The sequence below is a fragment of the Trichechus manatus genome, unplaced genomic scaffold (assembly GCF_000243295.1).
Source record: "Trichechus manatus latirostris isolate Lorelei unplaced genomic scaffold, TriManLat1.0 scaffold00207, whole genome shotgun sequence".
Classification (NCBI taxonomy): Eukaryota; Metazoa; Chordata; class Mammalia; order Sirenia; family Trichechidae; genus Trichechus; species Trichechus manatus.
In genome coordinates this window covers 428,059-455,731 of record NW_004444143.1, presented here as the reverse complement: position 1 = coordinate 455,731, position 27,673 = coordinate 428,059, and the positions used below count along the sequence as shown (strand labels likewise).

General features: G+C 39.7%; 2 protein-coding genes across 5 annotated transcripts in view; one reads left to right on the top strand and one right to left on the bottom strand.

Annotated features, from left to right (window-relative positions):
• LOC101343990 (zinc finger protein 14 homolog) overlaps positions 1 to 9,506 on the top strand; it is a 123,290-nt gene extending 113,784 nt beyond the window's left edge. For 2 of the 3 annotated variants that reach the window (XM_023742263.1, XM_023742272.1), the window contains one exon: positions 5,540 to 9,506. In XM_023742263.1, coding sequence (XP_023598031.1) covers positions 5,540 to 6,906 — 1,367 coding nt within the window. In that variant the 3' untranslated portion in view covers positions 6,907 to 9,506. The remainder of the gene's footprint in view (positions 1 to 5,539) is intronic. The other variant, XM_023742271.1, reaches the window with a different exon arrangement.
• Positions 9,507 to 21,901: 12,395 nt separating this feature from the next.
• ZNF568 (zinc finger protein 568) overlaps positions 21,902 to 27,673 on the bottom strand; it is a 100,947-nt gene continuing 95,175 nt past the window's right edge. Inside the window, exon 7 of one of the 2 annotated variants that reach the window (XM_023742258.1) lies at positions 21,902 to 26,098. In XM_023742258.1, the coding sequence (XP_023598026.1) occupies positions 25,163 to 26,098 (936 nt within the window). In that variant the 3' untranslated portion in view covers positions 21,902 to 25,162. Of the gene's footprint in view, positions 26,569 to 27,673 lie in introns of both variants that reach the window. The other variant, XM_023742257.1, reaches the window with a different exon arrangement.

Sequence of the window (27,673 nt, the reverse complement as noted above, 5' to 3'; positions counted from 1 at the left end):
ATAAACAGAGAAAAGATTGAAGTTGTCAAGGATTTCATTTTACTTGGATCCACAATCAACACCCATGGAAGCAGCAGTCAAGAAATCAAACGTCGCATTGCATTAGGCAAATCTGCTGCAAAATACTTCTTTAAAGTGTTGAAAAGCAAAGATGTCACCTTGAAGACTAAGGTACACCTGACCCAAGCCGTGGTCTTTTCAACCATATTGTCTTTTCAGTAGCCTCATACACATGCAGAAGCTGGACAATGAATAACGAAGAGCTAAGAAGAATTGACATCTTTGAATTATGGTGTTGGTGAAGAATATTGAGTATACCATGGACTGCCAAAAGAATGAACATATCTGTCTTGGAAGAAGTACAACCGGAATACTCCTTAGAAGCAAAGATGGCGAGACTACATCTCACATACTTTGGACTTGTTGTCAGGAGGGATCAGTCCCTGGAGAAGAACATCATGCTTGGTAAAGTAGAGGGTCAGCGAAAAAGAGGAAGACCCTCAACGAGATGAACTGACACAGTGGCTGCAACAATGGGCTCAAGCATAACAACGATTGCGAGCATGGCGCAAGACCAGGCAGTGTTTCGTTCTGTGGTACGCAGGGTCGCTATAGTCAGGACCAGCTCGATGGCAGCTAACAACTTACCAGTTTTTTCTTTATGATTAGCACATTTTGTATCCAGTTTTAAAAATCCTTGTTTATCTCAAAGTCATTAAGGTATTCTCTGACACTGGTTCTCAAACTTTAGCAGGAATCAGAATTACCTGGGGGCTTATTAAAATATGGATTATTGCCCCAACTGCAGAGTTTCTGGTTCAGCAGATCTGAGGTGGAGTCTGAGAAGTTATATTTCTTCTGACTAGTTTCTAGATGATGCGAATGTGGTTGATCTTGCGCTGCACTTTGAGAAACACTGTACTAGGTTTTCTTCTGAAAGATAGATTTACTTTTCTCATTTAGATCTGTGATCCATCTGGAATTGATTTTTGTTTATAGCATGAGGTAGAGTCAAGATACATGCATGTATTTGTACACATATATACATATATGTATATGTGTATGTATATACGTGTGTGTGTGTGTATGTATGTGTGTATCTTGAACCTGCCTTGCAGTGGTTAAGCGTTTGGCTGCTAACCAGAAGGTTGGCAGTTCGAATCCACCAGCCACCCCTTGAAAACCCCTATGGGACAGTTCTACTCTGTCCTATAGGGTTGCTATGAGTCAGAATCGACTTGATGGCAAAAGGTTTATATATAGGTGTGTGTGGGTGTGTGTGGGTGTATACAGTGCTGAGTCAACGGGGTAGCCAAATGGAAAAAATATATATGTTGTTGTTAGTTGCCATTGAGTCGATTCCGACTCACGGTGAACCCACGTGTGTGTAGTCAGAATTGCCTCTATGACAACTAACTACAACAACGTAAATGTTTTCTCCAGTGTGGCTATCCCCTGACCCAGCACCATTAGTTGAAAAGACTGTCCTTCCCCCCGCCCCTGCCCTGCAGTATTTCCTTTGTCATAAGTCAGGTGAGTGTAGGTTTCTGCGTGTTTCTGGACTGTGTTCCAGTTCATTGGTCTCTTTATCTCCCCTTAGCCAATGTCATAATGCCTTAATTCCTGTAGCTTTCTTTCAGTTCTATTTGTATGATAGACCTTTATCTAGCTTTTTACAGTCCACTTTCTGTGTCCTCATAAGTAAGGTGTTTGTCCTGTTAGCTGTTTAGTTGAGCTTTAATTTTTGTCTAGTCTTGAAATAGAAGCCTGGATTGTTTTTCAGCATTTCTTTTCTTCTGTTATATGCATTTGAAAGTAATTTTGTTGTTTTTAAATAATATTTTCATTTTTAAAAATTACAAACCTTTACAGAAAAATTAGCATTATAGAGAACTTTTTATCTTGAACCATTTGTAGGTAAGTTGCCAGTCTGATGCCCCATCACCCCCAAATGCTTTACTGTGTATTTTATAGAAACAAGGACATTTTCCCACATAACTACGATACAAGCATCAAAATCAGGAAATTATCGCTGATACTTTACTACCATCTAATCTTGTAAACCAATTCAAGTTTTGCCAGTTGACCCAATAATACCCTTTACAGCCAAAGGATCCAGTCCAGAATCATGGGTTGCATTTAGCTGTCACATCTCTTAAGTCTCTTTCAATCTGGAATCTGGAGCAGTTCCTCAGTCTTTCCTTGACTTTCATGACCTTGACACTTTTGACAGTAATAGGCCAGTTACTTAGTAGAATATCCCTCAGTTTGCCTTGCTCGTGTTTCCTCGTGAGTAGACTCAGACGTGCATATTTGACGGCAGTCACACAAGCAGTGCTGTGTTACTCTCGTCGCATCCTGTCGTGCTGCGTCCCATTACTGGTGATGTTCACTTTCATCATCACGTTACGTTGATGTCTGTCAGACTTCTCCACCGCAGTTACTCTTTTACTCTTTGTAGTTGAGTATTGTCTGGGGAAGTACCTTGAGACTTTGTAAATACTACGTTCCTTTCTATTTGATTACTTATTTATTTAAATCTGTATGAACTTTTGGCTTCCTAATTTTTAGTGGATTATAATCTGTTACTGTCATTCTTTAGTTGGATATTCAAAATATCCCACATTTGGCTAGTGGGAGCCATTCAAGATGATTTCTGTTTCTTTTTGACCTGTCTCCATCATTTTTTGAGGACTTACTTGATTCCTGGTACTTTTTGATTTCTTGTACTTTTTTGCCTCACCTCTGCATCAGCCATTCTTCAAAGAGACAGGCTTCCTTTTAATGGGGAATGGTATTCAGAAACCAAGATCTGGGAGTGCTTGGTCTGCTCATTGCTGTTGGATTGGTGCTGCTCCCTGGCCGCCTTGTAGGACAAAACCAGAAACCAAACTCATTGCCGTCAAGTTGATTCCGACTCATAGCGACCTTATAGGACAGAGTAGAACTGCCCCGTAGGGTTCCCAAGGAGCGGCTGGTGGACTCGAACTGCCAACCTTTTGGTTAGCAGCCAAATGCTTAACCACTGTGTCACCAGGGTAGCCATCCTAGTGAGAGTGAATGATATTTCATTGTGGTTTTGATTTGCATCTCTCTGATGGTTAATGATGCTGAGCATCTTTTCATGTGTTTATTGGCCATTTGAATGTCCTCTTTGGTGAAATGTCTGTTGAAGTCCTTTGCCCGTTTTATGATTAGGTTGTCTTCTTGTTGTTAAGTTGTTGAAGTTTTATATATGTTTTGGTTATTAGATTCTTATCAAATATATGGTTTCCAAAGATATTCTTCCTGTCTGTAGCTTGTCTTTTCATGTTTTTGGTTAAGTCTTTTGATGAACATAAGTTTTTAATTCTTAAGAGGTCCCATTTATTTATTTTGTATTTTGCTGTTTGTACTTTTGTTATTGTATTAGATAATTCATTGTTAAAAGCTAGGCTGGACAACACTGCCCCTGCATTTTTTTTCCTAAGAATTTTATGGTTTTAGATTGCATATTTAGGTCCTTAACCCATTTTGGATTTGTTTGTGTATATGGTGTGAGGCGTGGATCCTATTTCATTTTTATGCATGTGGAAATACAATTTTCTTAGCACTGTTTATTGAAGAGACTCTTCTTTCCTCATTGAATAGACTTAGCACCCTTGTCAAAAATCAATTGACCATAAATGTGTGGTTTTAATTCTTGACTCTCAATTGTATTCCATTGGTCTATGTCTATTGTTATACCAGTACCAGGCTGTTTTGATTACTGTAGCTGTATAATATGTTTTTAAATCAGCAAGTTTGAGTCCTCCTACTTTGTTCTTTCAACATTGTTTTAGCTATTCAGGGCATCTTGCCATTCCATATAAAGCTGAGGATTGATTTTTCTATTTCTATAAAGAAGGCTGTTGGAATTTTGATCAGGACTGCATTGAATCTATAGATCACTTTGTGTAGTATTGACATCTTAACAAGATCAAGTCTTCTAATTCATGAACATGGAATATCTTTCCATTTGTTTCTATTTTGTTTTATCTCTTGGTTTTTGGTCATTTTTCTCCTGTCTCATTAGATAATTTATAATTGAATGCTGGACATTATATTTGAAAAATTTTAGAGGCTCTAAATAATACTGTTTCCGAATGATATGTTTTCTTTCTCCAGAAAGAATTTGATATGCCTCTGCTGGCGGATAGAGTATGGACTGATCAACTTCCACTTCATCTATTCGAGAATCTTTTTCTCTTTGTTCCTAGTGTTCTAAGTGTAGCTCTTGTAGGGTCCCAACTGAAAGTCTGGGATGATTACCAAAGCTTTTCATCCAACATATTCTCTTTCTCTCTAGGATCTTGGTTGTCTAATCTTGCCTGCTTTAGTTGTTAATTAGTGTCTTCAAACAGATTTTTTTTAATTCAACTTTTTAGTTTTCGGTGAGTTAGTCTGATATCAGCTTCTCCATCATAACTAGAAGCAATAGTCCCCTTTTCTATTTTATTTTTTCTACATGTTAGAGTAAATAGCATGTAAATTATGTTCTGTTATCCTAATCCTCACATCTGTGTTAATATTACTTAGAGAATTAAAAAGATTTGCTGCTCATGGCAGTCCTTATAACTTAGTTTTCTTTTTTCCAGGTGTCATGGTTTGAATTATGTCCCCCAAAAAATGTGTGTATCAATTTGGCTAGGCTGTGATTTCCTGTATGTTGTAAACCTGCCTCTATGATGTTAATGAGGGAGGATGGGTGGCAGTTATGTTAGTAAGGTAGGACTCAGTCTACAAGATTGGACTGTATCCTGAGGCAATGTCTTGGGATATAAAAGACAGAAGTGAGCAGTGAGATAGGGGGACCTCATACCATCAAGAAAGTGCCGGGAGCAGAGCGTGTCCTTTGCACCGGGGTCCCTGCGCCGAGAAGCTCCTAGTCTGGGGGAACACTGATGAGAAGGCCGAGAGAGAGAAAGCCTTCCCCTGAAGCTGACGCCCTGAATTTGGACTTTTAGCCTACTTTACTGTAAGGAAATAAATTTCTCTTTGTTAAAGCCATCCACTTGTGGTATTTCTGTTGTAGCAGCACCAGATGACTAAGACACCAGGCATCTCTGGCTTTTCTTTCATTTATTCTTTATTACATAAACTCAGGAAAGCAATGTCTCAGAACCTGAAACTCAGCATTTGCACTCTATTTTTGTGCATTTTAATATACATGAAGCACCCTTCAGCCATGCTGAGCTGTTTATTAGGTTATCTGAGTTGTCATTTGGTTAGTCAGTTATTATTTTTGTTAATGCCCTGGTTATAAAGTTGCATAGATTTGAGTGGTCTACTCCAGCCCTATTTTTCCCATGAAACTTGTAAATTTTGGTAAGTTTGCAGAAGGCGAAGTATTTTCGGAACACATATGTGGTATTGTAGTAGAAATTTCTGTTTTACAGTGTCTAATCCATTCACTTGAAATAGACATTATTTTACGTTTGCCTTTTATTTCCGTATGGAAGTTTTCTTCTGGAACTGGAAAATACCATGTGTTTGATTTCTTTTTTTTTTTTTTTTCCAGATTTGGAGTCCACATACAGGACCAATAATTTATCTCCAGAAAAGGACATTTATGAAATATATTCATTCCAATGGGAAATAATGGAAAGAATTAAAAGCTATAGCTTTCCAGGCTGCATTTATGGAAATGATTGGGAATGCCAAAACAAGATTGAGGGGCAAAAGGAACCACAAGAGGGATATTTTAGGCAAGTGAAAATTACCCCTGAAAAAATAACCACTTACAAAAAACACAGTTTCCTTACTGAATATCAGAGAATTCATAATGGAGAAAAGTTATATGAATGTAAGGAATGTAGAAAGACCTTTATTCGTCGCTCAACACTTAGTCAACATCTGAGAATTCATACTGGTGAGAAACCTTATAAATGTAAGGAATGTGGGCAGGCCTTTAGACAGCGTGCACACCTTATTCGGCATCACAAACTTCATACTGGTGAGAAACCCTATGAATGTAAGGAATGTGGGAAAGCATTTACAGTGCTCCAAGAACTTACTCAACATCAGAGACTTCATACTGGTGAGAAACCCTATGAATGTAAAGAATGTGGAAAGGCCTTTAGAGTACATCAGCAACTCGCTCGACATCAGAGAATTCACACTGGCGAGAAACCTTATGAATGTAAAGCATGTGGAAAGACCTTTAGACAGTGTACACACCTTACTCGACATCAGAGACTTCATACTGCTGAGAAGCTTCATGAATGTAAGGAATGTGGGAAAGCCTTTGTATGTGGTCCAGACCTTAGGGTACATCAGAAAATTCATTTTGGTGAGAAACCCTATGCATGTAAGGAATGTGGAAAGGCTTTTAGAATATGCCAACAACTTACTGTCCATCAGAGCATTCACACTGGTGAGAAGCCCTATGAATGTAAGGAATGTGGGAAGACTTTTAGATTAAGGCAACAACTTGTTCGCCATCAGAGAATTCATACTCGTGAGAAACCCTATGAATGTATGGAGTGTTGGAAGACTTTTAGTAGTTACTCACAACTTATTTCACATCAGAGCATTCATATCGGTGAGAGACCCTATGAATGTGAAGAATGTAGGAAGGCTTTTAGACTGCTCTCACAACTTACTCAACATCAGAGTATTCATACTGGTGAGAAACCTTATGAATGTAAGGAATGTAGGAAACCCTTTAGACTGCTCTCACAACTTACTCAGCATCAGAGTATTCATACTGGTGAGAAACCTTATGAATGTAAAGAATGTGGTAAGGCTTTTAGACTTTATTCATTTCTTACTCAGCACCAGAGAATTCATACTGGTGAGAAACCCTACAAATGTAAGGAATGTAAGAAGGCCTTTAGACAACATTCACACCTTACTCAACATCAGAAAATTCATAATGCAATTTAATACAAGAAACCCTTCAAATGGACTTTGTTACCAGACATCACAAAATTCATTCTTGAGAAAGTTTGTTTCATTCTCACAATTACCTCAGCCTAAGAGATTTTGTATTAGATAAAAATATGTTGATTTGAAAGTCTCCTGTTACCACTCAAACGTTTATCTTCAGCAAACTCGTGAGAGAATAATGTAATGAATGTAGGAAAATCTTAGCCTTATCTATCAATATATCCATTCCAGTACTTTATTACCAATATGACATTGAACAAGATACTTCTGTGCCTCATTTTACTCATTTTTAAAATGGTGATAATGTGTATTATTTATTGCTGTATAATTACCACAAACTTAGTAGTTTAAAATAGCACACATTTATTATCTCACAATTTCTATCAGCCAGAAGTCCAGGCATGACTTAGTTGGGCCCTCTGCTTCATGGTCTCTAACAAGGCTACAATCAAGGTTTCAGCCAGGGCTGGGGTTGCATCTGAAGGCTCGACCGAGAAATGATCCACTTCTGTTGGTTAGAAACAAGTCACTAGGCCAGCCCACAATCAAGAGAAGGAGATTACACAAGAATATGAATACCAGTAGGTGGGGGACCATTGGAAGCCATTGTAGAGGCTGCCTGTCACACTGTGTAGGATTGTTGTAAGAATTAAGTAGTTAATACTTGGAAGAATAACAGCTACATAGCATGTATTCTGTAAATATTTTCTATAATGGTTATCATTAGTACTAGTTAATTCATGAAAGAAAGATCCTATAGAAGTAATAAATGTAGAAATGCCTTCCGTCGCCTCTCAGCACTTATTAAACTTTATTCTGGATAAAAGCTAGAGGATTACAGTGAATGTGATAAGTTCTTCATCCTTTCAGCTGCATCAGAAATTTTATGTTGAAAAGTGAATTTTGTGATTGTGGGGTTATGAGTACAACTGTTGAAGAATCAGGGATGTGAAATGATTTTCCCATGATGAATTCCAAAAAACAAATGGCTTATAATCTCCACTGTCTGACCACAATTCAAGATGAATTAGAAATGATTAAAAAAGATGGCAAAAAGACCACTTGGAAATTTAATATTGTGTGTGTGTGTGAAGTCCCGTAATTGCAATTCAGTTGAAAATCAATGTAGTTTTTGATGTTCAAAGTGCTCTGTTTTTGACCAGTGGGAATTCTTTAAAGTTGGGTCTTTTGACATGACCCGACCAGTAGTTTGATGGCTTACTAGATGATGGCCACACAATTTGATCAGCTGTAGAAGATGCTGTGGCACTAACTCATCATTCTGGAAATTGATAAGGGGAAAAACTGAGCATTTATCTTGCCTTTCCGATATGAACCAAGCTTCAGGGTCACCAAAAGTTTATCAAATTGAAGTGTTCTTTTGTTTTTAATTTATTCACATATAGAAAGAATGATAGGATTAGAAAAACTACCATTTTCTAGCCCCTATTGGAATAAGTAGTCCAGAAAATGATCAATGAGAACTGTATCATCAGTTTATCAAGCTGACCACCTCTGGAACCTTTTGATCAATCTTAACCTCAATAAAAGTGGGACTGTCAGACAACACGCACCTCCTGGTATAATGCAATAGGCGGTACACAGCACTACCTATGAAGACTTATTGTCAAAATAATGAACTGAAGGAATCAAGCCTTTAGATAAAATTCTTTAAAATCAAGAATTTGCGGGAAGAGCTGAACAAGGTAAATGACACCACAAGGAAGCAATCAACCAGATCCAGAATGTAGAATTCTACATATTTGACCTGATTTCATCAACCAACATGAAAAAGGAAAGGAGAGGGACAACCATTAACAGATTAAAAGAAACTTAAGAGACGTGAACAATATGTGTCCCTTAAGTGGACCTGATTTTAAGAAAATTAAAAAAAAAACACTTGGAGATAGTGGGAGAAATGTGGAAATGGACTAAATATTAGATGATATTTAAAAATATTGTGTTAGGGGTGATAATGTCAATGTGGTTATTTAAAAATGAAAGATCTTATTTGTTAGAGATACTTACAGTTTATGAAATGATGTCTGGATTTTTTAAAAAAATTCCAGAAAAAAAAATTGAGGAAAAGAGCTGGAAACTAGGTTGGCAAAATGTCGATAATTATTGAAGTGTGGTGGTTTGTTCATGGAAGTTCATTGCTCTAATATTTATACTTTTGTATGTGTTTGAAAGTTTTGGTAAAAAAAAATTTAAATGCAAATTAAAACTGAAATGATAGGCTTCTAAGAAATGAATGATAATGTAATGACTACACATCTAAACTTGTGGGATGTCACCAAAGTTCTATGCAGTGAGAAATTAATACCCTTTAATGCATTAAGGAAACTTCATTTTTGAACCCAGTCTTCGTCTTATCCACTTTAGCAACCAGTGAAGGTCCTGTCACATAGTGGACCCTTGATAAATAAATGTATTGAAGGAATAAGTATGTGAAGAAACCACAAATGGAACAGAATAAAACCAACACAAGTAAAAAGGAAAGTACACTTAAAAGTAGAAATTAAGAGACTACACACTATTAGATTTACCCAGTGTTATCAGTGACTAGATTTTGGCGGGTCTAATGACGGAAAAAAATGAAAGAATATATTTAGAGCATTAACGATAAAGGTGACATGGCTATGGATTGTCAATGAATTTTTTAATTATAAATTAATACATAGGTGTATGTATTCTGGTACATGTAAAAATATCGAGTAACCCATTGCTGTTGAGTCGATTCTGACTCGTAGCCACTCTATAGGACAGAGTAGAACCGCCGCATAGGGTTTCCAAGGAGTGGCTGGTGGATTTGAACTGCTGACTTTTTGATTAGCAGCCTGAGCTCTTAACCACTGCACCACCAGGGATTTCTTTTTTGTTTTCTATGAGAATATGTTACCACAGTTGATGCTGTAGAACCTGAATACACCAACAAATGTGTGTGTGTAAACTCCCTGGGTATTTTTGTTGGTTTTAATATGACAGTTTTAAAGGTAAATGAGTACGGCTTCTGGCTAGAAACCTATGTGTGATTTTTCTGGCCTGACCATAGGACAGAAGCTGCCCACTCTTACCATACTTGATGTACAACCAATGCATTATAGTCTCTGAAAGGAGTTAGCCAACTACTCAGCCCTGCCAACCAGCCATGCTCTTTCACATATCTACATTTCTAGCCCATTCACCTCCATATGGAGCCCTCTTTATTGGGGGGTGAGGGGAAAGCTTCAGAAGAGGGCTTCCTCAGGTGCCCTGCTGAAGCCTTATCATGGGGGGGGGGGCTTTAAGACACTTCCTTACTCTGACACAGTTCTCAGTACTTTTCTACCACTATCCCTTTCTCTTCACCCTTCCCCAGCCCCAGCCTGGGGGTCCATAAAACTTCAGGAGCTTCTTGTTCAGGGCTCCCTCATCAGTGAGGTGGATCCTCACATCTGCACTGATCTGCCTGACCCTCGTCCAGATGCTGTTCCTGGGGAAAATGGGACTGGGAGGATCTAGGTGCCTTCTCTCCAGGTTGGAACTCTTGCTTATACTATCACAGTGTGATAAAAGCTTATTACCTTCATTTTGGCTTGTCTTAATTGGCTATTCAGACACCAAGCAGCTCAGTTTTCTCAGCTCAACTCCCTGACAAATGGGTACAGAAAGCAGGGTAGCCCATTAAGTGCAGTGCCATTCTGAGAAAGCAGAAAGCCTGAGAATCCTGTGGGGCGCATTGCCAGTGCAGTGCTAGCAAAGTCTGTAAGGCACTTCCAGGAGGTGCTAGCAGATCATTTGCAAGAGTCTGAGGGTCCTGCATGGCCCTTTGCCAAGGGGTCTTGGGAAGTGCTAGTGGAGCCCGAGGGACACTTCATTGGCCATGCCAATTGGTTTCAGGAAGTGCTGTGGGGCATTCTTGGAGAATGCTAGTGAAGCCCTCGGGACACTACTGGCTATGCTGTTGTGTCTTGGGAAATGTTAGCAGAAGCCAGGGGTTGTTCTTAGATGATGCTACTGGATTGTCTAAGCTTTTTGGTTCTGAGGGGGATGATCTCGTTGTCCCCTAACTCCCCAGCTGATCTCACCCGGTGGGTCAAATTAAAGATCCAAAAGAGGGGCTCTACAAAGGCCAAGGAGGAGGTGGGGCCAAGATGGCAGAGTAGTCAGACACTTCTGGTGGACCCTCTTGCAACAAAGAAAGACACGAAAAAACAAGTGATTAGATTATATATGGCAATCTGGGAGCCCTGAACATCAAAGGCAGAGTTGAGGAACTAGACTTTAGTGGCAGGGGGAGGGAGACATGGTTCAGAAGCAGAAGGAGTTGCCAGACCTGACCCAGCGAGAGCCTGAGCCCTTCAGGCCTAATCAGCTCATGGCTGAGCGGTGAAGCAGGCAAGCAGCAGTGCTCGGGAGGTGCGTCTTCCACACCAGGAGAGACCCAGCACCAGAGAGTCTACTCGCCCACCCAGAACCAGTGAGAAGCAGCCCTGGATCGGCAAAAGATAAGTACTTGCATATGGCCTACCGTGTGGATCAAAAACACCCTTCTTTGGGAAAAAACCTCTCTCCCATTTACCTCTCCACTCCTTGCTCTGCAGTGGGTCCCGGACCAGGTTCAGCAATTGCTGAGTCCCCTGGGCTGGAAGTAGGATCCATCACATGCCCTAAGCCATTCTCCCAGCCTTGGAGAGTGGACAAATTAACAAATGGGAAAAAATAAACTGCCAGCTCCCCTAAGCCAGGAACCCAGAGTAGGCACAGCTCCTTTGCCTGGGCACAGGCACAAGGGATCCATGGACTTTGAGTGTCTTTCCCCCTGCATAGACTTGCGTGGGCCCATCTCAACAGGGTCTTCCTTCACCAACTTGCTTTTCCTCCAGCGCCCTGCTGCATCATTCACCAGAAAAGAGAGGCCTAAGAACTCTATCAGAGCCCTGGAGGCACAGTGGTTAAGAGCTATGGCTGCTAACCAAAAGGTTGGCAGTTCGAATCTACCAGCCACTCCTTGAAAACCCTATGGGGCAGTTCTGCTCTGTCCTATACGGTCGCTATGAGTTGGAATCGACTTGATGGCAACGAGTTTTTTTGTTTGTTTTTTTTGTTAAGGACTCTATCCAGCCGCCATTGACAAACAGAGGAGAGCCCATGTCAGGGAGAAAAACACAAAAGCCCTTGGAAGACAAGATAACGTGGAATTTCCTCTTCCTTACACCTCCCCTGGAAGGTGGCTTTTAGGGATGCGGCAGCCATGCTTGCCTGCCCTACGGGCACTTACCTTGGAGAAATGCTGAACTGGTGAAGGCCTTAGGAAGCTAGAGGCCTTGCTCAGAACCAATTTAGACCAAGTCGTCCCATGGTGCTCTTTCTGTGTTGTAAACAGACATAGATCAGAGAGACAGTAGCTACATCTACCTTTCCTGGTTTCTAAAAGAAGGGTATGGTTGCCGCCAGCTGGCCTTAGACTCTCTAGGAGGTCATCTAGTTGGGAAGGAGCCCTGTCTTGGGAAGGCATCTGGAAGTGTAAGCCCCCCACTACCACCGGTCAAATAGCAGGCCAGCAAACTGGCCTGCACAACCCAGAAGGTTCTGAAGGCCACAGCCAGGCCCAGGTATAGGATGGAGACTGTCAAGATTTCCAGGAAGGCTCTCGAAAGAGGCAGGGATCCCAGAGGTTGGCTCCCAGGGCAGGGGCCTTGCTTGCAAGTGTCTAAGCATCCTCCATGACCCAAGTTCAATGATCAGTGCTTGCCTGGGGATTGGGGTGTGGGGCATGGTATTGCCTAAAACGTCGCAGGAGGTAACTTTCTGGGAAGATGAAATATTCTGTATCTCAAGCTTCAGTCCTATGCTTATAGTAATGGAGGAAGCTTCAGTCTTCAAGAATCAATTCTCTGCTCTTGACTTTGGGTCTGGGTGTTTGTTGAATTCACAAAACCATAAAATTGTACAAAACTTTATTCCCACCATCTAACTTTAGGTAATGTGGACTCCTTGTTCTGCAACCCCTGGAAGCCCATTGGGGAAGCTGTTGAGAGGGGCGGTGTTGTTCTGTGACTTACAGCACATCTTTAAAAATGTTCCCTCATTCACCACGAAAAGAGAAAGCAAAAAGTGAAGAAGTCCAGGGGGGATATCTGGGATTTTCTAGGCTTGGGGATCAGGGATAGGGTTCTTGTTTAGAAGCTCCCTAGACAAGCAGCATTACCTGAGAATATTAGAAAAGTACATGTATTGGGCCCCTCCCCAGACCTACTGAATCAGAGACTGTAGTGGTGATTCCAGAGAGCTGTGGTTTAACAAACTCTCCAGGTGATTCTGATATACACTCAAGTTTGAGAACCTCTGTGAGATTCCCACCCATGGAAAATCTTTAGTGTGTCCCTTCCCCCTTGTAGCTTACACGATGGAAACTTTATTTTATACAATATGTTTATACTCACTAGAGTTCATTCATACTTTTTTGTATTTTCTTCTAATTGCATCAGGTGGCCAAGATTTAAAAAAAAAAAATCTACCACAGATTACTCCTTAATCGTTGTTGGTCACTGTGGTGAATTTTTTTTTAACTTTCTTTTTAAAACTGTGGTTTAGATGAAGGTTTACAGAGCAAATCAATATCTCAAACAATTAATACACACATATATTTTCTAGTGCCTTACCTGAAAGTTTACAGCTCAAGTTAATTTCTCTTACAAAAATGTATACACATATTGTTTTATGACATTAGTTGCAATCCCTACAATGTGCTGGCACACTCCCCCTTTCCACCCTGGGTTTCTTGTGTCCATTCAACCAGTTCCTGTCCTTTCCTGCCTTCTCATCCTGCCTCGGAACAGGAGCTGCACATTTGGTATCATGTATCTGATTGAACTAAGCACACTCTTCACAAGTATTGTTTTATGTTTTATAGTCCAGTCTAATCTTTGTCTGAAGAGTAGGCTTCAGGAATGGTTTCTGTTCTGGGTTAACAGAGTGTCCAGGGACCATGGCTTTGGGGGTTCCTCCAATCTCAAGTCAGACCATTAAGTCTGGTCTTTTTTACTTGTACACATGTTGTTTTGTGACATTGATTGCCAATCCCACGACGTGTTAACACTCCCTTCTCAACTTTGGGTTCCCCATTACTAACTTACCTGTCCCCTCCTGCATTCTCGTCCTTGCCCCTGGGCTGGCGTGTCCATTTAGTCTCGTTTTGTTTTACGGACCTGTCTAATCTTTGGCTGAAGGGTGAACCTCAGGAGTTACTTCATTACTGAGGTAAAAGGGTTTCTGCGGGCCATACTCTTGGGTTTTTGCCAGTCTCTGTCAGACCAGTAAGCCTGCTCTTTTTTTTGTGAGTTAGAATTTTGTTCTACATTTTTCTCCAGCTCTGTCCGGAACCGTCTACTGTGATCCCTGTCAGAGCAGTTGGTGGTGGTAGCTGGGCACCATCTAGTTGTGCTGGACTCAGTCTGGTGGAGGCTTTGGTAGTTGTGATCCATTAGTTGTGGTGAATGTTTTATACAAACTACCTCCTTTAATCCTTTATATATTTCGAAGTCATCTTATTGGGTGTCTACAAGCTGAGAATTGTTATACCATCTGGGTGATTTTAACCTTTATTATATAATGACCATCTTTTTTTATGAATTCAACAATCATTTATTGAATGCCTTCCCTGTCCGAAGTAATGTTCTTGGCAGTGGGACAAATAAAATTCTTTGCCTTCATTGACCTCACTTTCTAATGGTAGTGTTAGTAGTTGTGTGTGTGGGTTAAGGGGGAGCAGAAAGTGTAAGGGGACTGACGAGATAAGTAAAATGTATGGTATGGAAATATGTGTCTACGTGTAACATATAGTTTGTGTGGCATGTAAACTATATGATATGTTAGAAAAATAATGCAATAAAGCAGAATGTAAAGTGTTAAGAGAACTGATATTTTGGACAATGTGGACAAAGTGGTACTTCACTTTGAAGTAAGTAAATGATTTGTGTAAAGATCCAAAGGAACAAAGGGAGGGGCCCTCATGGTGTCTGTGGTAAGAGCATTCTAGGTAGAAGGAATAGCAAGTGCAATGTCCCTGAACAGGAGACTGGATGGTGCATTGTATAATTTTAAGGAACCAGAGAGGCTGGAACAGTGTGATCAGCAAGGAAAGTGGAAGGAGAGGGGCTCAGAGGTAGCAGGGGCCAGCTCACGTAGGGCTTGTTGGATTATTGTAAGAATTTGGCTTTTACTGGGTGAGATGGGAGCAACTAGGGAGTGAAGAGGAGATATGATCTGACCTGGGTTTTCAAAGGATCATTATGGCTGCTGTTTTCAGGATAGACTATAGGAGATAATGGTAAAAGCAGGGATACATTAATTGCAATGATCCGAGCATGAGATGATGGTTTAGACTAGGATGTGTAGAAATAAACAAAGGATACTCAAATAAGAACGAATAAAGACTATTTATTCACAGCTTGCTATAGCAACAGAGTCAGCGGTCAGATTTTGAAAATATTTTGAAGGTGGAGCCAACAGTGTTTGCTGATAGAGTAGACGTAGGTGTGGGAGACAGCTGTCAAGATGATTCCAAGGTTTTTGGCAAAACAAGTGGAAGTATGAAGTTGCCATTAACTAAAATGGGTAAGATGTGGGAGGAGTAGGTTTGGGGGAATGATCAGGAATTCGGTTATGGACAAGTTACATTTGGGACATCTACTGGACAACCAAGGGCAGAAGTTGAGTGGACACTTAGAGAGAGGTCAGGGCTAGGGACATATATTTGGGAGTCATAGCATATAGATGGCATTTTAAAAATACCACGAGGCTGGATGATATCATTAAAGAATGGATGGAGATAGAAAAGAGAAGAATTCAAGCTCTGGGCCTTGGGCCACACCAGGAAAATGAGGAACCAGCAAAGGAAGCCAGACAGGTATGAGTAAAGCTAAGAAAGAGAATGTGTCGAGGAGACGGTTGTGTCCAGTGTTGCTGACAAGCCAAGATGAGGCCTAAAAATTGGTCATTGGATTTGGCAACATGGAAGTCACTCGATGACCTTGACAAGGGCAGGATTTTAAATGGATGAAATAAAAACCTGATTGAAGATAGCTTAAAGGCGAAGGACAAGACGTGAGAGAGTGTAGACAATTCTTTTAAGGAATTTTACTGTTCAGGAAAGGAGAAAAAATGGTGTGGAAGCTGGAGGAGGAAGTAGACGCAAGAGTTTTTTTTTTTTTTTAATTATTTTTAGGATGGAAGAAATGAAACATTTCTGTAGTCTTAGAGAAAGAAATAGACGAAAAGGAGAAAGGGAGAAATTGCTGGAGCATTGTCCCTGAATAGGGAGGGGATGGGACCCAGCCCACAAGCAGATGGGATGTCTTTAGTTAGGTGCATGGCTAAGGTAGATGATATTGGCATAGTGCAGGTTTTCTATGTTCTTTAGCACTTAGATTTTCTGGATAGCCAGTCATGGATTGAACTGTGTCCCCCCAAAACATCTGTCAACTTGGTTAGGCCACTATTCCCAGTATTGTGTGATTGTCCATCGTTTTGTCATCTGGTCTGATTTCCCTATGTGTTGTAAATCCTATCTCTGTGATGTCATTGAGATGGGATTAGCAGCAGTTATGTTAATAGGGCAGGACTCAATCTACAAGATTGAGTCATGTTTTGAGCCAATCTCTTTTGAGATATAAAAGAGAGAAGTGAGCAGAGAGAAACGGGGACCTCATACCACCAAGAAAGCAGCGTCGGGAGAAGAGCTCTTCCTTTGGACTCGAGGTTCCTGCTTGGAGAAGCTCCTAGACCAAGGGAAGATTGATGACAAGGACCTTCCTCCATAGCTGACAGAAAGAGAAAGGCTTCCCCTCGAGCTGGCACCCTGAATTCGGACTTCTAGCCTACTAGACTGTGAGAGAATAAACGTCTGTTTGTTAAAACTATCCACTTGTGGTATTTCTGTTATAGCAGTACTAGATAACCAAGACATAGCTGTATTGTCAACTATCATTTCTCTTATAGTTTCACTTTGGTTCAGTTTCATCCATCAGCTTACCTCTTCCTTTGGAGAAGGGTGTTATCTTAAAATTTTCCTGGCTCCTTCTCCTAAAACTGAAGGAAAGACACAGAGTGCAAACAGGATGGAGAATAACTGAAATATGATACAATCAGGTTAACACATCTTGTTGGAAAGGGCTGAGCTACCCTGTGATTAAAGTAGTGAAGTCCTGGGCCGTTTTGTTTGAGAATGGTAGATTTGGAGAGAAAGCCCTTCTGCCTTAGTACAAATATATGTATAAACTGATAAGTATGAACCAATATAAAATAAAGGCCCAACTTACTTTATGCTAAAAATGTTTTTTTAAAAATTTATCTTAGTTTTTTCTATTCCTTCAATGCCCCAATCACAACATAGTATGTCATTAAAAGAATATAATTACTAAATATTTAAATTAGATTAATTTGAGCAGATAAATATACTTCATCATGCTGTATGTAAGGAAAAAATTGCAATCGCTTAACTCTTCAGTTCTGTTCCCAACTGTTCTGCTTCTGTTGACACCAGCTGCACATGTTCCTCTGACCCAAACCACCTAGAAGTAGGTCAGACATCACAAGTAAAGGGTACAGTCCTCCAGACTGCCAACTCAGCCCAAGATCTCAAACGCCAGCCGAAAGCCTCGGAGTTCCAACACTCTCACTTCTGACTTGTTGGCTACAAATCGAGGCTTTTCCTGTTACTTCTTCAGGACACCAGCCATAAACTCAGGGGTCCCCAGGGCTGTCCTCACCTCTGACCTGCTGGCTACAAATGTGGGATTTCCCTCTACTCCCTCAGGATACCAGCCATAAGATTGGGGGTCACCAGTCCCCCCTCATTTGACTTGCTGTCTCCCACTTTCTCAGGTTTTGTAATTTGCTAGAGTGACTCACAGAACTCACAGAGAGCACTATACTTAGTATAGCAAAAAGGATACAAATGAAAAGACACATAGGGAGAGGTCTGGGAGGGTTCCTAATACGGAACTGTCATGTCTCAAAAGGGCACACTACCCTTCCACATGCATCAACGTCTTTCACCAGCAAGCAAGCCATGGGGATTCAGTGTCCAGAGCTTTTTTTTATTGGGGATCTCATTAAGTAATTCAAACTCCAGTTCTTCTTCCCTGAGGTCAGTTGATATCATTAAGGCAATATCACATAATTGGCTTTTCTCGTAGTCAGACCCCATCCAATATGAGTCATAAACCCTCGGGTATGGTCTGGGTCCTCATCAGACACTTCAATCATTAGAGAAAGTTCAAGGTTTTAAGGGTTATCTCTTAGGAATCAAGGATAAAGGCCAAATTCTTTGGGTAAAGTTAAATTCTTTACTCCACACTAATGTAAGATAATAATAGGGGAACCCGGGTGTGGGACATGTGGAATTCTCTGTACTAGCATGGCAATTTTTCTGCAAATTTAAACATAGTCTAAATTAAATTTATCTTAAAAATATCTAGAAGATGATGATTTCCTAACAAAATAGACCCAAGAACAAATCATCTCTTTTATATATTTGAGACCTCCAAAGAACCCATAAATATGCCTCGGCAGAGGTCCAGCCAAGTTCAGACTGCACGCAGCAAGATTACCATGATGGTAACATGCAAGTAATCTCTTTTCCTCTTCAATCCTTAAGCTCCATTCACGAAGTAATCAGAAACAAGAACAGGCTGGGAGGTGAAGAAGACCGAAAAGGTAGAAGCCGTCCACGTCTTTCCTCATTTGCCATCTTCCCCTCTATCACCAGCCTGAGCTAAGGGAGGGGGAGAAGCCCCATCTGCAAATAAGAGTTAAGATTTTGCTTTCTATACTAGACTCAAGGTTGGGGCAGGGACAGGGCAAGCAGGGAAGGAGGAGATGGCCCTTGATCTCATACAGGGTCAGGGAAAGTACCTGTCCCACCAAATTTAATGGAATAATGTCATACAAGAATGAAGTTGCCTTATGATCACATCCCCCAAGTCGTGGTTACTCATTATAACATTCACATACTTTCGCCAGACTCCACTGCAGCTGTGGGTTGGCGTGCAACCTATGTTCCACAGGCATTACCCAAACCTTGGAGGTGGAGGAAGTGAGCATCACGGGGTGTGGCAGCATGTGAAGGGATAGGACCCAGTGGCAGGAGTGATTGCTTCCGAGGTGGCTATGGGGTTGCAGCATCCAGGCCCTAGGACACTAGGTGGCAGCAGCAGTGGCAGTTCCCCTTCAACAGGAGCCCTACCGTTTTCTGGATTGTGCAGCAGGTAAGCCCATTTCCTTGGTCTTAGTCATCTAGTGCTGTTATAACAGAACAAGTGGATGGCTTTAACAAACAGAAATATATTCTCTCACAGTGTAGGAGTCCAGAAGTCCTAATTCAGGGTGCCAGCTCCAGGGGAAGGCTTTCTCTGTCAGCTCTGGGGGAAGGTCCCTGTCATCAATCTCCCCCTGCTCTAGGAGCTTCTCAGCGCAGGGACTCCCAGGTCCACAGGATATGTTCTCCTGGCTCTACTTTCTTGGTGGTATGAGGTCCTCGTAACTCTGCTCACTTCTGTCTTTGATATCTCAAAAGAGACTGGCTCAAGACACAATCCAATCTTGTAGATTGAGTCCTGCCTCATTAACGTAACTGCCACTAATACCATCTCATCAACATCACAGAGATAGGATTTACAACACATAGGAAAATCATATCAGATGACAAAATGATGGACAATCACACAATACTGGGAATCATGACCTAGGCAAACTGATACACATTTTGGGGGGACACAATTCAATCCATGACACTTAGCCCTCCTGAAAATTCTTAATCACAAAAAATCCTTTATTAAACCCCCTACTGCTTAAAATATACAGAATGATGGATTTTGTTGTCTGCAACTTTTTCTCTATTCTAACAGAGACATCAATAAACTGTAAAAAAAAAAGTGACAGTGAGACAGAAAATATAACAGCAGTTGAGAATTAGATCAGTATTTTTCAAGAGTTTTAATATCACAAATTGTCAGTACAGAAAATTACAGATTTACCACCATTTGTGTTTCTTAAGAAACCCACAAAGCAATACCATGTGCCATTCATGTGTACATCTAAGTGCTGGTTTATAGATGCTAAGTGCACTAAGTTGTTGACTCTGAAGACACAGGGAGAAGAGGACTGGAGAAGGGAAAAAAATTCCTTTTCCTGAAATGGTTTCTTTCAGAAAACTTTAATAAAAAATGATAAAATAGCATGTGTAATTACTAGGTGGTGGTTACAAAGACACTACTGTTTTTCTGCATTCTTTTATTTAGGCAAGACTTTAAAGGATACATTAAAACAGAGGAATATTTAGAAAAATATTTGAGATGAGACAATTCAGGAACAAAGCCAGAAAACTTGGTCTCATACAGCACAAAGAATAACCTAGAAGAGGTCAGCAAACTACAGTCTGCAGGCCAAATCTGGCCTGCTGCTTCTTTCCATAAAGTTTTGTTGGAACAGTCACAATTTCTCATACTCAACACTATGACATTCTAGACCAGATAATTCTTTGTTGCGGGCTCTACACTGTGCACAGTAAGATGTTTAGCAGCAGCCATGGCCTCTACCCACTAGATACCAGGAGCACCCAATCTTTACTGTAACAACCAAAAATGTCTTTGGGACATTGCCAAATGTCCCACCGGGGACAAAACTGCCCCTGGTTGGGAGACACTGGTTTATATATTACATGCTTTTACACTACCAATGGCAGAGCTGAGTAGCTGTGACAGACACCGAATGGCCAATAAAGCATAAAACATTTACTATCCTAACCTTCACAGCAAAAAAGAGGAAGACCCTCAACGAGACTGACACAGTGGCTGCAACAATGGACTCAACCATAACAATGATTGTGAGGATGGTGCAGGACCAGGCAGTGTTTCGTTCTGTTGTACATAGGGTCGCTATGAGTCAGAACCGATTCAAAGGCACCTAACAAATTCTTACAAAAAAAAGTTTGTTGACCCCTTTTCCCATAAAGGCAAAAGATATATAACTAAACTAACAAACTGCAAAGTGTATGACAAAAACAATCTCCTTAAAGCTCCTACATATTGCTTTAGAAAGTCTCCAACAAAGAAAAATAGATATGAATTCACAGAAAAAGTCCAAATGGCCTGTAGGCAGGATAGATGCTCAGCCTGACAGTTAAGAAAATGAAAATTGAGGGCTTATTTTTTTTTCTTTATTAAACTTGACAAAAAAGTTCCAGTTGACAGGAAATAGTCATTCCTGGAGAGATTAATGGTGAATTTTAGAAAATACGGCATTAACTATTACACTTTAAATATACTATAGTCAGGTAAGGAGTCCAACTAGTAGGAATTCATCCACCCTATAGAAATAAGAGCACCAGCATGTAATATATCAGTAAAACCATTTATTGTACTATTGTTTGTAAAAATAACTGAAAACCTGAAACTTCATCAGTGGTAGAATGGGCTGACTCTGTTATGGTTTGTCCATATTACATAAGAGTCTACAATAGTGAGATCTGTAAGTGCTGACTGGAAGGATACCCATGGTGTGATACCAAGAAAAGGCGGCTGACCTTAGCGTGTATACACAACCCCATTTAAACCACACACAGTTACCATGTGCGTGTACCTGGGTATGGAGAAAAGCACGGAAGGATACACACTTTAGGGAACCAGTGTGGATAGAGTGGGTTTGCCTGATTGGTTTACCTTTGCATTATTCTCCTGGTTTAGGTGAAACATGCTGGAAGAGAACTTCTAAGTCTTGAAAAGAAAAATATGTATACACGGGCAGAAAACAAAAGTAACATCTCAACATTTATTGTAACTCAAAAAATGTTACAGATTGTAATGAAACCAGTACCATGACCACGCCTAGTTTCCAGGGTTAATTCTTCTAAAGGGTACAATTTCCCCTCTTAAAAAAATACCTACAACTTTCAAGATCACATTTATAAAATAAATATATCAGTGCAGATAAATTTTTATCATTTCCCCCCTTTTAAAAAATGCTTGAATTTTTGTTATAAATTGCCCTCCAATGGGTTAATATCTAGCTGTAACCGATTTTACCACATAATACATGTTTACATTTAACTTATTTTATCTGTGCTCTTTCCATAGCGTGGGGCAGAAGCAGAAACCGCTGGATGGTGATTATTTCAAATGTGAATGAAGACCAGGTCAGATCTAGTGGACAACTGCAGTTACTTAGCTGCTGAATATGCATAATCAGTACTAGTTCTGTTATTACTTTAGGTGGGTTAGTGTCTAGTTTCAAATGTACAAACACCATATCTACACATGCTTTAACAGTGGGGCAGGTCATGAACATTCTTGGTAAATATAGTTTTCTACTTTTCACAGGCTGCTAGATTTGACTTGCTGTGACCATTGTTTAATGGGCTATTTTTTATAGCTGATTTGATTCTGGATGCTCTTTTCCCAAATTTGGTAAAAGGGTTATGCTAGCCTCAAAGCTGTGACTATGTATCTTGAAGACTCAGAAGAGTTTATCTTTGAGATGATCTAGTACTAGAGGAATTTTATGGTGCAGCTCTTTGATGAATCAGTTGCATCTGGCTTCTTACTTTATTCAAGAAAACACCACATTTCCAGGATTTTAGATATACTATAAAAAGCTGAATATATGTGTATATATAAGAAAATATTTAATAATGCTTTTCTAGGATTTCAGATATACTGTAAAAAGCTGAATACATGCTCTCATCTTACTAAAGCTGAATGTATATATATATGTATTTATGTGTATATACAGGCATTCCTTGGGTTATGAATGATATCTCTTCCTATGTCTGTATGTCGATTTTGTATGTAAATTGGAAGTTAGGTACTATTTGTACCTAATGTCAAATGTTTATCTTAGTATACAGTGTACCTTTCTATGCATAAAAACATTAAACACTTCTAGATACAATAAAACATCTTCAACACAATAATGTCTTGATGCAGAAAGTAGCGCCCATTTATTATGAACCATTGTATGTACCTCAAACTTTTAATAGGCTTTACAGGGGTTGGTTCGTAACTACGGGTTGTATGTAAATTGGACATTCATAACTCGGGGATTGCCTGTATATAATTTTTTTTAATGGTAGTTTTCCAGGAATCAGATACATTGTGAAAAGCTGAGTATAAACACAAACATTTGGGGTGCTTTTGGTTGTTAACAGACATGCACGGGGTTTATTTCACACAAGTTCAGGGACAGGGCAGTTCTGAGTTGTTTCAGCAGCTCAACAATGTCAAAGACATGAGTAATTCCAATCTATGCCCTTTGGCGATCTCATCCCATCATCCCTCTGGTTGCAAAAGGACCACAGTTCTAGGAATGGCAGGTATGCATACTGATTATAAGGTGAAAATTTCCTCCCATTTTGTTAGGAAAGAAAACTGAAGCTCAACTGCAGACTTGGGCTCACCTCTTCTGTGGCTTCTGCAAAGCAAGCTAGGAGAGCAAGATCCTGGCACTGACAACCTCAGGTGGGTGGCAGCCTCTCATGGCAAAGGAAAAATGGTAATTACCAATGGAGAGACAGGCAGCCAGCAGTGTCTGCCACAATACTACCTGGTTTCTTTAAATCTGGTCCATTTTTGTAGTAACATGCTCCTTCTCATTCATGGTGCTTGAGTGTTTTCTTGCAAACTTAGCAAGGTTTAGGGTGCCCTCTTTTCATTCAAGTAGTATTTCTTTTCATTTCAGGAACTGAACACCTTTTTGCTTTGCATTTCCTTTGTTAAAGCTTTTCTACATATTGAGTTGAAAGCTCATTCATTCTCTCATTCCTTTGATCAACAAAAATTTACTGGGAACCTACTAGAAACAGGCAGACACCAGGTACAGTGAAGTCAGGATGAATCCTAGCCCTGACTGTCCCTGTTCTCTACACATAGTAAGAACTTTTCTCAGAGTACAGCTTCGTTCACATCCTACAAATTTCAACATGTAGTGTTCTCTTTGTCGTTCATTCCTAGTGGTAATTTCCCTTGATTTCCTTTTTAACATAAGAATTATTTAGACAGGTATCTTTTACAATTTCTAGTGGAGAAATGGATTTTGGCCAAGCCACTGTTATTTTCTAATTCTCTAGAACAGAGGCCAGACATTGTGGCACGTCTTTTGTTATTTGAAAGGTTTTAATAAATCATCTAAATCTTCCCTCTGAATTTCTAATAGCTGATCTCACAGTATCCCACCCTTATTCTACTGAGTTTCTTTACATTAGGATGAGGCAGAAGAGTGAGCTATGAATGGAAGCTTCACAGTTATTGTTTTTTCTCCAGAAGTTATTACCTAACATTCACTACACACACAAAACCTTCCTTTCATCATCTCTAACAGTAAACAACCACGAAAATAAGAAAGGGAGATAATAATAAAAGCAGCTCTCATTCAGAACACTTTCATTATGAGCTGGACACTGTTCTAAGGGACACGAGTGTATTTTTTTATCCTCACAATGCTAAGAAATATGGTGATTGTACTAATTTATAAATGAGAAAATTCAGATAGAGTCAAGTAATTTGCCCTTTATGAAACAAGTTATAATGGTTTGGGTGAGTAAAGACAAAATATTGGTTAAATCCTTTCCCACTCTGATTCAATTCAGGTGAATTCTAGAGAATGCATACGCTAATATTTAAGATTTAAGTTGTGCATTTTTAACATTAATGTAGTCTTCCTTAAGTATGAATTATCAGATGAATAACTTGTTAGCTACAGCAAATTGGTATCTCATACGTGACACCTTTATTATGAATCCTCTGATTTCTCAGAATGTGAAGTCCCTAGTGTTGAGAAAAGTCTGAATGACTGATGTCTCTAACACATTCAAATCCTTCCTAAGCTTCTCTTAATTATAAATTCCTGACAATAACTTTCTGAACTACAGAAAAAGCCTTCCCACTTTCTCTCCATTCAGCTTTTCCATTTTTCACTGGTTGAACTCTGATGTCCAATAAATTCTGAGACACAAATAAATCTTCCCCTATTCCAAATATTTATATGGTTTCTCATTAGTAACAAGCATTAAATAAATGCTGGCCTTAAAGACCGTTCAGGCCTTACATCCATAGTATGAACTCTGATATTCAGTTTCCACAAGTATAAACTCTGATATTTAATAAGGTGTTAGCCTCAAATGCTTTCCCACATTCCTTATAGTCACAGGGCTTTTGTTTTTTAACCAGTATGAATTTTCTGATGTCAATTAAGTTCTGAGCCTTCCCACATTTCTTCATTCACCCCTCTGTCCTGTATGAATTCTTTGATGTTGACTGAGGTGTGAGCCACGAATAAAAGACTTCCCACATTGCTTACATTCATAAGGTTTCTCACCAGTATGAATTTTCCGGTGTCGACTAAGTTCTGAGCCACGGCCAAAGGCTTTCCCACATTCCTTACACTCATAGGGTTTTTCCTCACTATGACTTCTCTCATGATGAGTAAGTTCTGATCTTCGAATAAAAGCCTTCCCACATTCCTTACATTTATGGGGTCTCTCACTTGTATGAACTTTTTGATGTCGAGTAAGTTCTGTGCTACAAGTAAAGGCCATCCCACATTCCCTACATTCATAGGGCTTTTCACCAGTGTGAGCTCTCTGATGTCGAGTAAGTTCTGAGCCACGACGAAAGGACTTCCCACATTCCTTGCATTTATACGGTTTCTCACCAGTATGAACACTCTGATGGCGAACGAGATGCGAATCAGACAGAAAAGCTTTGCCACACTCATTACACTTATGGGGTCTCTCACCAGTATGAATTCTTTGATGCAGAATCAGTTGTGAAGCACAACTATATACCTTCCCACATTCCTTACATTCATACAGTCTCTCATTAGTATGAATTATCTGATGAAGACTAAGTTGTGTGTCATAACGAAAGGCTTTCCCACATTCCCTGCATTTATGGGGTGTCTCACCAGTATGAATTCTCTGATGTCGAGAAAGGTGTGAGGGACGGCTAAAGGCTTTCCCACATTCCTTACATTCATAGTATTTCTCATCAGTATGAATTCTCTGGTGTAGATTAAGCTGTGAGGTAGATGGAAAGGCCTTTCCACATTCCTTACATTTATAGGGTTTCTCACCACTATGAATTCTTTGATGTTGACTAAGTTGAGAACTTGAACTAAAGACTTTCCCACATTCTTTACATTTATGGGGTTTCTCATCAGTATTAATTTTCTGAGATTGAGTAATGTCAGAGTCACAAGTAAAGGTACATTTCTTATTTCCATTACTTTTTTTGTTATCATAAATTCTCTGATGCTGAATCAAGTCTGATCTACTACTAAAGGTTTTCCCACATACTCGATATTCAGAGTCTTTTTCCTTATTGTGAATTCTTTCATGCTGAACAGGGCATGACCGGTACCTGAAAGCTTTTATACTTTCCCCGCATTCACAGGATCTCTCTCCAGCATGAATTCTTGGATGTAGTCTATCAAGTGTCATTATTGCTTGTCTGAACTGTCCCTCCTGTTGTCTCTCTAACTGGAATTCGCTTTCTCTGTCATCTTTGAACCTGGTACACTCAGGGTTAGAGCTTGTAAGTCTTTTTGTTATCTCCTGTTGGAATGATTCAATTTCATAACTGTCTTCCTTTAGAGAAAAATTCTTGCTTCTGGACTCCCAATCTGTAAGATAACAAGAAAAAAACAAAAAAAAAAAACAAAACCAGGAGGTATTTTTATATTGCAGGAGAAAGGAAAGTTCTAAGGTAGAAATTACAACCTAAAAATAGTGAATAATTTAAAGTCCACTTGATGGGGAAAGAAAGGTCTCTTCAATAAATGGTTCTGGGAAAACTGGATTTCCACATGCAGAAAAATGCAAACAGGATCCATGTCTCACACCATACACAAAAACAAATTCAAAATGGATTAAGGACCTAAATGTGTCAATTAAAACCATGAAAGCAGGGGCAACACTGTAAGATCTAGCTTTTAAAAATGGATTATCTAATACAGTAACAAAAGCACAAACAGCAAAAGACAAAATAAATAAATAGGATCTCATAAAAATTAAAAACTTCAGTTCATCAAAAGACTTAAGCAAAGAAGTGAAAATACAAGCTACTGACTGGGAGAATATCTTTGGAAACTATATATCCGACAAGAATCTAATAACCAAAATATACATAAAACTTTGACAACTTAACAAAAAGACAACACAATCATAATATGGGCAAAGGACTTGAATAGACGTTTCACCAAAGAAAACATTCAAATGACCACCAAACATATAAAAACATGCTCAGTGTCATTAGCCATCAGAGATGCAAATAAAAACAACAATGAGGTATCATTTCACTCCCACTAAGACAGCTAAGATTAAAAAAAAAAAAAAAGAAAATAAATGTTGGCGAGGATGTGGGGAAATTGGAACCCTTATTCATTGCTGGTAGAAATGCAAAATGGTACAGCTGTGGTGGAAAACAGTGTGGCAGTTCTTCAAAAAACTAAAAATAGAACTACCATTAAAAAAAAAAAAAAGAAACCCACTGCTGTCAAGTTGATTCTGACTCATAGCGACCCTATAGGACAGAGTAGAACTGCCCCATAGGGTTTCCAAGGAGTGGCTGGTAGATTCAAATTGCCATCCTTTTGGTTACCAGCCATAGCTCTTAACCACTGCTCCACAGGGCTCTAGAACTACCATATGACTCAGCAATTCCACTCGTAGGCTTTCAGGTCAAAAGACCTGAAAGTACAGACTCAAACAGAAACTTGTACACCAATG